We start from the raw sequence: 12,654 nt of genomic DNA, 5'->3' as shown, positions 1-12,654 counted from the left end.
GAGCATTGTCTATCTTAAAACAGAACAGCTAATAGTTGTTTCATGTGAAAAAAGATGATATAAAGAATTCACCTAGGTTTTCTTGAAATGACTGACATTGTAGAAGATATTTCTTTATGTGCATCCATTACATGAATTTATGGGTTTTATTTTAAAAGTTTCATAGATGTATTAAATATATTTTAATCACATTGTTAACTCTATAACTTGGAAGAATTTTATGTAATATGCTGGAGTATCAGTTGAGACATGTAAAGACTATAGTGATTTAATCTGATAACATTTTTGTATAAAAATGATTTAATATATAAGTTTCTGATGGATATTATAAAATAATTCATAAGTTTGCTAAAATAAGTTTAGACGGTGTATGCAGTAGCTGACCTACTATAGTAGCTGACCTATTAGGAACCCCAGAACTCAGGAAGTTCAGGCAGGATGACTGAGAATTCAAACCAGAATAAGCTAAATAATGAGATTCTGTATCAATAAACTAAAATATATTTAGAAAATAATTAACAAAACTTGTGCAATACCTACATAGTAAAAGATGGCACATCGATACTGAGGTGTTATTAATATCAAAGGCCTCAACAAAGAAATGCTGGGGAATATCTATATTTATAATCTATCTTCTATCTATCATCTACCTATGTATATGACCTGTATAGACAGACAGACAGAGACAGATAGATAGAATCAAATCAATGGACCTTGGTTAATCTTGCCTATACTCAGCACATTCAGGAAACTGGGCCTCTTTACCCTCTCCCCATCATTCCCTTTCTTCTCTCTGTCTCTGTCTGTCTCTCTCTGTGTCTTTGTCTCTGTCTCTCTGTCTCTCTGTCTCTCTGTCTCTCTCTGTCTCTCTCTCTGTCTCTCTCTCTCTCTCTCTCTCTCCTCACTTAACCTCTCAGATCTAACAACTGTGAAAAGAAGATAGCCTAAGGGTGATGAGGAAAACTTCTGAGAAGGCAGCTGATCAGCACTCTCTTGCTTCTTGCTTATACACTTTCACATTGTGTTTATGTTAGCTTTCAACAAACTAATGTACCACTTATTTCCTGAGCAGAGTCTATAAAGAGTTTGTGTTCTGAGAAAAGCCAGTAGTCACCACTGTGGATTGACTGCTAGCACAGAAGTACACAGCTGAATCTGTTAGCTTGCTGGACTGGATCTCTATGGTACATGGTTTCTTAGCAGGGCATTTTGCTGAAATGTTTTTACCAATCATATCTATTTTGTCGATGATGTCTTCATTCTGAAAGTAAACCAAAAATTTGAGTTCTTCTCCCGGTTTCTTGTAGTACCAATAAACGTAACTATGTCCGTTTATGGGGGTGCAATCCATTTTGGCTTTCTGTTCTTTTCCTTTGACCAGATGTCTAGGATTCTGGACAACCCCAGAGTCCATGGAGCCTGTGGAGGAAGGAATTAAAAGCTGAAGATAAGTCCGGAAGTGAGTGTATTGACAGAGATATAAGAAAACATGCTAGAAGTGGAATGCAACCCACTCAAAACAGGGACTTACTTGATGTCCAGAATAAAAGGGCACACAGTAGAAAAGTTTGCAGTGCATGGTTGATTCATAGAGAGTGCTGATCAGCTAGCTGTCTTCTCTGAAGGTTTCCTCATCACCCTTAGGCTACCTTCTCATGACACAATCATTCCCAGGGACTGCGAAGTTGTTAGATTCAAGAGACAGAGGCAGGATGTAGGAGGGGAAGCTGAAGCTAAGTTTTAGCTGATGTGAGTTTCAGCCTGCTTTTATTTTTCATCTCCAGCGACTTACTATTGTGCATTTTTCTCAATAAAATTTTTCATAGTTTATTTATGTATTATTTACTTATTTTTAACTTAATTTGATTTCTACATTTTATTGTAGGAAGGAAATGATTCTGAATAATACCTGGATACGCACTATAGCTTTTGCCACACAAACAACTCCACATAGCTGCTGCTTTAGAGATGTAAATTTTGAATATTGAAATTTACAAAATGATTTAGACAAATACGCAGTGTAGTTAGAACACTAATAAAGCAAATGTTCTTGACTTGAAGAATGAAAAATTACTGGCCTCTTGTGAGAACATGAACTTTCACCTCGGAGCCCACCCCCTCCCATCTGGAAAACATACTTGAGAAAAACATTTTCTGGAACAACCACAGAATGTTTCAACAGGCCAGATGTATTGCCAATCACAGGATATGACTCTTTGGTTGAGTAAACTTGTGGTTGTTAAACTTCCCCTATTCCCTCCCCATTCCCCCTCCCAGTTTGTGGTTTTTTCCTTTAAAAGCTTGTGAAAAATTTGAGTCGTCGTCGAGACTCCTCTACCCTGTGCAAAGGTGTATGAGTTTCGACCCCAGAGCTCTGTGTGCTTTCATGTTGCTGCTTTATTTCGACCCCAGAGCTCTGGTCTGTGTGCTTTCATGTTGCTACTTTATTAAATCTTGCCTTCTACATTTTATGTATGGTCTCAGTGTCTTCTTGGGTACGCGGCTGTCCCGGGACTTGAGTGTCTGAGTGAGGGTCTCCCCTCGAGGGTCTTTCATTTGGCCGGGAATTCGAAAATCTTTCATTTGGTGCATTGGCCGGGAATTCGAGAATCTTTCATTTGGTGCGTTGGCCGGGAAACAGCGCGACCACCCAGAGGTCCTAGACCCACTTAGAGGTAAGATTCTTTGTTCTGCTTTGGTCTGATGTCTGTGTTCTGATGTCTGTGTTCTGATGTCTGTGTTCTGTTTCTAAGTTTGGTGCGATCGCAGTTTCAGTTTTGCGGATGCTCAGTGAGACCGCACTCCGAGAGGGAGTGCGGGGTGGATAAGGATAGACGTGTCCAGGTGTCCACCGTCCGTTCGCCCTGGGAGACGTCCCAGGAGGAACAGGGGAGGATCAGGGACGCCTGGTGGACCCCTTTGAAGGCCAAGAGACCATTTGGGGTTGTGAGATCGTGGGTTAGAGTCCCACCTCGTGCCCAGTTGCGAGATCGTGGGTTCGAGTCCCACCTCGTGTTTTGTTGCGAGATCGTGGGTTCGAGTCCCACCTCGCGTCTGGTCACGGGATCGTGGGTTCGAGTCCCACCTCGTGCAGAGGGTCTCAATCGGCCGGCCTTAGAGAGGCCATCTGATTCTTCTGGTTTCTTTTTTGTCTTAGTCTCGTGTCCGCTCTTGTTGTGACTACTGTTTTTCTAGAAATGGGACAATCTGTGTCCACTCCCCTTTCTCTGACTCTGGTTCTGTCGCTTGGTAATTTTGTTTGTTTACGTTTGTTTTTGTGAGTCGTCTATGTTGTCTGTTACTATCTTGTTTTTGTTTGTGGTTTACGGTTTCTGTGTGTGTCTTTTGTGTCTCTTTGTGTTCGGACTTGGACTGATGACTGACGACTGTTTTTAAGTTATGCCTTCTGAAATAAGCCTAAAAATCCTGTCAGATCCCTATGCTGACCACTTCCTTTCAGATCAACAGCTGCCCTGCCTCCCACTCCAACTCCAGAGAGCAGCCAGCGGGTCACAGTGGTCCCGTCCATGGACCTGGAGCCTAGGGGGAAAATGAGTTCAAAAATCCGGAGCAAATGAGGGGTGGTCCCTGAAAAGTCAGTGGCCTGGATGCTGTGGCTGCTGAAAAAAAAAAAAAAAAAGAAGAGGAGGCTGTTCGAGTAGCCGGCCAAGAGCGCTGCAGGTTCCCAGGCAGCTTCTCATTCCCCTGTCCCTTGCATCCCGTCTCTTGTTAACAGAAAAACTGCTTTCACTTTGAGATATGAGTGGCCCGATACAGCCAGCTGTGAGAGCTGCACTCCCTTCCCTGCCCCACGTGTTTTCTCTTCTCAGGCGACCCCTCCCTGAGCTGCTGACAGTGAGTCTGTTCTAAGCTCCAGTGAGGGAGGCATCCGCCCACTTGGGGCTTCTGTCCAAGGTAAGGAGCACCTGTGAGTCTAACTGCCAGGCTCTGATGGGGGTCTCGTCTCTGTGGGACTAAAAAGAGTCCCAACAATCTGACCAAGGTAACAGGAAGTTACAAAAGCAAAGAGAAGGACAGGGTAAGTTGGTAAGAAAGTTAGTGTAAGTAGATAAGAAAGTGCAGAGGAGGAGAAACAAAGGAAGGATAGAGGTCTGCAAAAAAGTGAGCTAAAAGCAAATCTTCAGCAGACCCAGAAGAGATAGGTTAACAGTGAAGAGAAGTGAAAATAGAGATGAAAGAGATTAGAGAGGTCTAAAATGAGAGAGATACTCTGAATGAGAAATATTTAGAGGAAGAACCAGTAAATAAGAGTCAGACAAGAAAAAGAGTTAAAGAAACATGAGGCTGACAAAGACAGAGACCAAAGTCAGAATCAGAGCTGTGCTGTGAGACAAAAAGATAAGAGAAATAAAATGCTGGTCACAAAAGTCAGGAAAACTAGAAAACTTAGATAGTACCTGGCAACAAAAGAAAGCTTTTTGGCTAAAGATCAATGTGTTTAAGAGATAACAAAAGGGGTGCTAACACAGAAGCTGAGTCCTTAAAAGAGTCCGGTGGCCTACCTGTTGAAACAGCTAAAAAAAGAGACTGTGTTTCATACTCCTCCACCGACCAGTGCAAAACAAGCTAAAAAGTTCCTGGGCACTGCGGGCTTTTGCAGATTGTGGATTCCAGGTTTTGCTGAGTTAAAGAGATAAACAGCCCTTCGTATAGAAAAATAAAGAACAATCTTAGATGGCCTTGGATGCTCTTGAGACTGCCCTAATGTTATCCCCAGCTATGAGACTCCTAGATGTGACTGAGAACAAAGGTATTGCCAAAAGAAGTTCTTACTCAGAGATTGGAACCCTGAAAAAGACCTGTGGCATACTTGTAAGAAATTAGACCTGGTGGCTGTAGGATGGCCTGCTTGTCTGCACATAGTGGCTTCTGGTCAAGGACGCAGATAAATTCACTCTGAGACAAAACTTGGCACATGTCCTAGAAAGTGTGGTTCAGCCCCCATGACCGATGGCTGACTAACGCTCTTGAAAACATTATCCAACTGTTCCCCTGACCGATGGACACATTGTCAGAGCTTTTTGTTGACTGAACGAGTGACCTTCGCTCCCCCTGCTATCCTCGATCTCACTACTGCCTGAGACTTCACCTACTCATCATTGTGCTGACATTCTGGCAGAAGGAACTCATACTCGAAATGATCTGAAGGATCAGATCAGCCTTGGCCTGAGAGTTTGAGCTGGTACACGGATGGCAGTAGCCTCGAGGTTAAGGGTAAGCGGAAGGCGGGGACAACAGTGCAGTGGTGGACAGAAAGCAAGTGATCTAGGCCAGCAGCCTCCCTAAAGGGACTTCAGCCCAGAAAGCTAAACTTGTGGCTTTAATACAAGCTCTATAAATGGTAAAAGAAAAGTCTACACTGACAGCAGGTACGCTCTTGCCACTGTACAGAGCAATATACAGACAAAGAGAGCTGTTGACATCAGCAGAGAAAGACCTAAGATGCTGTGGCTAAAAAAAAAAAAATCAGGTGGCAAATCTAACCGCCCAGGCATCCTAAAGAGCAATGATCCTGACAGTCTGAAGACTATCAAGTTATAGACAAATTAAGACTGGTAAAAGAAACCCTGTATAAAATAGTAAAAACTGAAAAAAAAAACTAGTCCTCTCATGAGAAGACAGACCTGACATCTACTGAAAAATAGACTTCACTGAAAAAAAAAATATGTGTATAAATACCTTCTGGTTTTTGTGAACGTTCTCAAGATAGATAAAAGCTTTTCCTTGTAAAACGAGACTGATCAGATAGTCATCAAGAAGATTGTTAAAGAAAATTTTCCAAGGTTCGGAGTGCCAAAAGCAATAGTGTCAGATAATGGTCCTGCCTTTGTTGCCCAGGTAAGTCAGGGTGTGGCCAAGTATTTAGAGGTCAAATAAAAATTCCATTGTGTGTACAGACCTCAGAGCTCAGGAAAGATAAAAAAGAATAAATAAAACTCTAAACAGACCTTGACAAAATTAATCCTAGAGACTGGCACAGACTTACTTGGTGCCCCTTCCCCTTGCCCTATTTAAAACTGAGAATACTCACTCTTGATTCGGTTTTACTCTTTTTAAGATCCTTTATGGGGCTCCTATGCCCATCACTGTCTTAAATAATGTGTTTAAACCTATGTTGTTATAATAATGATCTGTATACTGTTAAAAGGCTTACAGGTGGTGCAGAAAAAAGTCTGGTCACAACTGGCTACAGTGAACGAGCTGGGTACCCCAAGGACATCTTACCAGTTCCAGCCAGAGATCTGATCTACGTACACCTGCGTCATGCTGAGACCCTCAAGCCTCACTAAAAGGGTCCCTGCCTAGTTCTGTTTACTAATCCGCCTTATTCTGTTTTTGTTCCCATGTTAAAGATAGAGTAAATGCAGTATTCTCCACATAGAGATATAGACTTCTGAAATTCTAAGATTAGAATTACTTACAAGAAGAAGTGGGGAATGAAGAATGAAAAATTACTGGCCTCTTGTGAGAACATGAACTTTCACCTCGGAGCCCACCCCCTCCCATCTGGAAAACATACTTGAGAAAAACATTTTCTGGAACAACCACAGAATGTTTCAACAGGCCAGATGTATTGCCAATCACAGGATATGACTCTTTGGTTGAGTAAACTTGTGGTTGTTAAACTTCCCCTATTCCCTCCCCATTCCCCCTCCCAGTTTGTGGTTTTTTCCTTTAAAAGCTTGTGAAAAATTTGAGTCGTCGTCGAGACTCCTCTACCCTGTGCAAAGGTGTATGAGTTTCGACCCCAGAGCTCTGTGTGCTTTCATGTTGCTGCTTTATTTCGACCCCAGAGCTCTGGTCTGTGTGCTTTCATGTTGCTACTTTATTAAATCTTGCCTTCTACATTTTATGTATGGTCTCAGTGTCTTCTTGGGTACGCGGCTGTCCCGGGACTTGAGTGTCTGAGTGAGGGTCTCCCCTCGAGGGTCTTTCATTTGGCCGGGAATTCGAAAATCTTTCATTTGGTGCATTGGCCGGGAATTCGAGAATCTTTCAGACTTAAACAGTGAGCTGAAGAGATAGATTATGGCTGAGAAGTTTTGAGTCTATAATGGTCTTAGATTTCACCACACTCAGTTATGTGCAGATAGTAAACTTGTCATTTATTTGTTTTCATTGTGGTTTTTAATACTTACATATGAATATTGAATTATGTCATGCAATGTTATATGCCACTTAAATTTGTCTCAAAAGAGTTATCCTATTTGTATATTTGTATAGTCTAGGATGTTATTTTCTGTTTGGATTCATTTCGGTATGAACAATCGTAGTCAATTCATTCCCATTCATACTTAGCATCCTATTATACTCATTTGTTGAAGGTCATTAACCATTCTTGATAATTTCATCAAAGTAGAATCTTTACTACTACAAACAATATTTTACATGTCTTGTACATGGCTCTGGACTGTACATATGGCAAGATTTCCTCTCACTGTAGAAATATACACACAGCCACATTAACTTTACACAGCATGACAAAATCCTTGCTGGATTAACTGAGTCAAATAATTATCCCAGTACTTTATGAGTGTGTTTAATGAGCCACATCCCTGGCTTAACTGATGTTCAGTAGTTCTCTAATTTTGTCTATTAAACTAAAGTTTTGCCACATGGTAAAATAAAATTTTAATTTTTATTTGTGTCTGACAAAGAGATTGATATCTTTTACATTCATAGGCTACTTGTCTGTCCTAGAAGTGGCCCTTTGTCCCTTAGGTTTTGGCTGATTAGCTTTTTCACTCATGGTATTTTTGTATCTCCTGCATATTACTCCTTTTGGTGGTCTTGCTATTCTTTCCAAGTCATGATTTGCATTTATACTCTCTTTGAAATGATTTTTGTTCTTTATATGCCCCAGTACAGGGGAACACCAGGGCCAAAAAATGGGAGTGGGTGGGTAGGGGAGTGGGTGGGAGGATATGGGGGACTTTTGGGATAGCATTGGAAATGTAAATGAGGAAAATACCTAATAAAAAGTATAAAAAAAAGAAATGATTTTTGTTACAGTTTTCATTTGTTGAAATTACATTTTTTTTAATTATACACACGCTTGTATTATTTACAAGAGATTCTCCAAATTCAACCTCATGATTATCTACCAAGGTACTTAACATTTTGAGTATACATTTAAGCACTTAATCCATTTGTAATGTATTTTGTTTTATGCCCATGAAGAAAGGTTTAAATTTATCATTTCTTGTAGGCTAAACCACTTGTTCTAGATTAGTTCATAGTATACCACAACACTCTCTTTTTTATCTGCAGTGACATTTCTATTACATATTAAATTCATCTATAAATGCCTATTTTGTTATTTGACTATTTCCATTTGCTATATATTGAAAATAATTTTCAAAGCACAGGGCAAATTACTTTGCTTTATAGTTTTTCAATGTTATCTTACCTATACTCCTCTTTTATCCACTTAAATTTTAGTTTTCTCCAATTTTTACAAAAGAGAGCTTCCTTTTGTGACTGTACTTAGTGTTGTCCTAAACACTTAAATGATTATGCTAAGGGTGGGAAATCTCACTATCGGGCTCATTTATTTGTGACCACACTGTACATTTCCACTTATTTCAGACTTCTGAAATGTATTTTTCTGTAATCTAAGTAATTTCTTGTATTAAAATCTTGCTTATTTTCTAGTGTATTTGTTCCTGGTCCCATATGCCCTTCCTTTTTTTTTTTTTTTGGTTTTTCGAGACAGAGTTTCTTTGTATAGCCCTGGCTGTCCTGGAACTCACTCTGTAGACCAGGCCAGCCTCGAACTCAGAAATTCGCCTGCCTCTGCCTCCCAAGTACTGGGATTAAAAGCATGTGCCACCATGCCCTGCCCTTGCCTCTTTTTAAAAAATTAATTGTTGTATATTTCTAAGGTGTCTCTATCTGTATAATCTTACAAAATGTTCCAATTTAAACCGTTTGTTATTATATACTAAGAGTTTTGTGTGTATAAATAAAACAGGCCCTTTATGTCTGTGTTATAGCCAGTAAATGTACTGAAGTTAGCTGTTAGTGGTGCAGTGTTTCTCTGGGTGTATGTGGTGTGTGTGTGTGTGTGTGTGTGTCTGTCTGTCTGTCTGTCTGTCTGTCTGTTTAAACTTCATCTCCCACTAATTCTTTCCTTTATCTCCTTTTTCATGGTCACCTTTCTTCTTGTTACACTAACTGCATAATCAGAAGAATGTTTAATAGAAGGTTTGGATGGTGTTGATCAATTACTTAATTATTGACCAAATATTGATCATATATGACTAGAACAAATAATTTCAGGTTTTGCATCTGTAGTAGATGTTCTGGGGATAGCAAAATCTAATATTTTATTCCACTAACTTCTCAGATATCTCAGCTTACTCTTTTGATCCATCTCCCCTGGAGCATCCAAGCAGTCTGACAAATCTTTCCAAGTGAGGCTTTGTATGAGCTCTGTAAGTCAAGCCACACTGAGTATTTTACAGAAAATCCTACATCGCCTCCTAGTGTTCAGAATAGCAAATTCATCTATATCAGCTCTTTTTATTGACCCTTTGTGACAGGGACATGTTTTTCCTATACTATACTAAATAACACAAATGCATGCCTCTCCTACTAGCCATTTTCTGATGCCTGATGAGTACATTGGAATGATTTCAACATATTCCTAGGATCTGCACTCCATGAATCCTAACATAACTCCAGATCTTCTTCCCATGATTCCCTAATTCGTCTACCTGCAATAGTCATTTCCAAACCTCCTGTTTATATATTGATACTCATGCCTAATCAGTTCTGAAGTTTTTAGATCCATCTTTTTAAACATGTCCTAAACATCTTTTTAAACTCATTTTCTCATATTTTGAATAATAAAATTATTATCTGAGTCAGCTTCATTACTGGCCCCTTTCTAGTCATTAATTATGACAATTTCTTTCCTGAACAGTTTTTCAAAAGCTCTTTCATCTTTCTTAAAGTTCTTTTTGCTTTCATTATCCCCACTCCCACTTAATATATTTGGCTCATATCAATATAAACCAGTAATTCACAGTAATTACAATTTTTTTCTCATAACTTTTGTTAAAAAGAAAATAACTAGAGCAATTCTTTTGGGCATGAATTACATGTACAATGTCAAGCACTTCAGATATTCCAGGGCCACCTGTAAAAACTTAATCACATCAATTTTTGTTAAAAACAAGATAATTTTTAACTAGAGTGTAAATTACTGATAAAAATACATTAAATATTTATGGGTATTCAGAATAGATATTAGTCAATCAAAATAGAATTCTAGGGGTGGTATCTGTGGCTAGCAATTGTGAAGTAGCCAATCAAATGAAGACACCTGAGATCTGTGTGCTATAGCAATTGGGTGAAAGTTCCATAAACTGTGCCAAAGAGTGTTGTTGTGTGGCACTGAATGGCAATGCCAGTTAACCTCATGTGCATAAAAGAGGTGTTGAATAAGAAATGGAACCTTAGAATAAAAGTATGTTGTTCATGGCCAAGGGAATTGCTCTGGTTAGTTTTTGTGAACTTGACACAATTATAGTTACCCAAGAAGAAACCTTAACTGAGGAATTACCTCCATCACCCTGGCCTATGGAAGTGGACACATATATAGAACATTTTAAAACAGATATTGGAGGGTAGTGCTATTCATGGGCAGGTAGTCCTGGATCATTTAAGAAAACAAATGAAGCAAGCCAGCAGGCAGCATTCCTTCTTGGTTTCTGTTTTAGTCTCTGTCTTTAGGTTTCTGCATGAGTTCTTGTCCTGACTTCCTTCATGGTTGGACCCTGTGTCTGCCAAATAAGCCATCTCCTCCCCAACTTGGTTTTGGTCAGTATTTTAGCACAGCAACGGAAAGCAAATCAGGACAGAAAGGAAGGTCCTAAAGCACATAGCATCTCCTGAAATTCCCCTGTAGCATCTCCATTACAAGATAGCCCAGTGCATGGTTCTCTCTCTCTCTCTCTCTCTCTCTCTCTCTCTCTCTCTCTCTCTCTCTCTCGATGTGGTGTGTGTGTGTGTGTGTGTGTGTGTGTGTGTGTGTGTGTGTGTACATCTGGGTCTCTTCCCAGCTTAAGCGGGGACTATGAGCCATGTCTGGGTCCATGGCTATGCAGCTGCAGGGGTCAGTATGTTTTGCAGGCCATGCCCCTCATTAGATGAGGTGGTTTGGAGAGCTGGCCCTACCTCTCACCACTGGCAACACTCAGGAAAGTGAGCCTTGTGCTTCTCCCAGATAGCACAGAGGAGCTAGCTCTTGGGGTGGGGGTGGGGGTGAGCCAGCCTCAAGGTTATTAGTGTGGAAAAACTAACCCCAATCTCATCTACCACGGGGTGATACAAGTGCAGCCCCTCACCACCTGCGGTCATGAGTTCAGAAGAGCTATCCCTGCTCCTCACCAGTGCAGCATTTGGAAGAGCAGGCTCTTCGCCTTGCCTTGCCTGGACACCACAGCAGAGCTGGCTTTGATGATGGGAGTGCAGGTGAGCAGCCCTGAGAGTGGGAGCATGGGAGAGCTGTCCCTGCCACTTGTATGCTGTGAGGTGATATGGGTTGCAAGGGTGTCTTCTTTCTTACCACTTGCTGCAGTCAGGAGAACTGGCCCCGAGGTTATGAGAGCTAGTGCTCTGGCCGGCCATGACCCTCTCCAGCTGCAGCACTAAGGAGATAAAGCCCTGCACCTCCTCCAGGTAGCACAGTAGATCTGGCCCTGGTACAAGGGGCACATGACAGATGCCTCAGAGGAAGAGAGCCTGAGAGAGTTTGTCTTACCACTCATCTAGCATGAGGTGATGAGGTGACAACGTGATGCCCTCCTGCGTCCCCTACCACCACCACTACCCGCAGCAGCAGCAAGAGCTGGTCCTAGGGTCATGAGAAGGGGAGCTAGCCCTGCCTCCTCACTGGTTGTAGCACTTGGGAGAGTAGACTGCACCTCACCTAGCCAACACAATAGAACTGATCCTGATGGTGAAGGCACAATGTAACCTGCCAGGAGGGTGTGAGAGCAGAATAGTTGATCCTGCCTCCTGACAATGGTGGCTTTGCATGGCCTACACAGAGCAGTGCTGGAGAGATTGCCATGATAGTGCAGACAAGGGAAAGCAGGCATGCTGACAAGCTCAGCTGCCACACAGGCCCAGATCCAGAGCTCTGAATTGGACCACCTCAAAGTCTATATCACCTGCAAATGATTGAGATATGTGAAGGGGCCAGTCCTGCTGATCCAGGGCTGTAGGGTCTCCATGGCAACAGGATAATCCAAGGAGTCTTGGAGAGGATAAAATATTAATGGTGTTACAGAAGCCAGAGTTCTTGGTCCAGAGAAACAACTCATTGCAATGATCATTTGCAAGCAGAGAAGTATAGACCAAAGGATATACTGTGGGACACACTGTAACATAGTACAGCTTCCACTATGAGATGTTTTCAGTGCTTTGTTGTTGCTGCTTGTGTGTGTGTGTGTGTGTGTGTGTGTGTGTGTGTGTGTGTGTGTTATTTTGCAGGAGAAGTTGCAAGGGTGAAAGGGGGATATGAAGGTGGGACTGAGGTTCAGGATATGACACAAGAAATCAATAAAAAGTTTTTTTTAAAAAAACACTTGCTCATTAATGGAGCTCATTAACTATCATAAT

At 41.2% G+C, this 12,654-nt stretch overlaps 1 gene segment (V, D, J or C) and 1 further gene; both read right to left on the bottom strand.

Annotated features, from left to right (window-relative positions):
• Tcrb (T cell receptor beta chain) overlaps window positions 1-12,654 on the bottom strand; it is a 667,076-nt gene that overhangs the window by 354,206 nt on the left and 300,216 nt on the right.
• On the bottom strand, window positions 1,122-1,579 carry Trbv21 (T cell receptor beta, variable 21). The segment is given in 2 exon segments: window positions 1,122-1,419; window positions 1,532-1,579. Coding segments are annotated over 2 exon segments (346 nt in total).

Source organism: Mus musculus, chromosome 6, assembly GCF_000001635.26.
Source record: "Mus musculus strain C57BL/6J chromosome 6, GRCm38.p6 C57BL/6J".
NCBI classification, from domain to species: Eukaryota; Metazoa; Chordata; class Mammalia; order Rodentia; family Muridae; genus Mus; species Mus musculus.
Note: the sequence above shows the minus strand (reverse complement) of the source record. Positions and strands in the feature narration are given on the sequence as shown.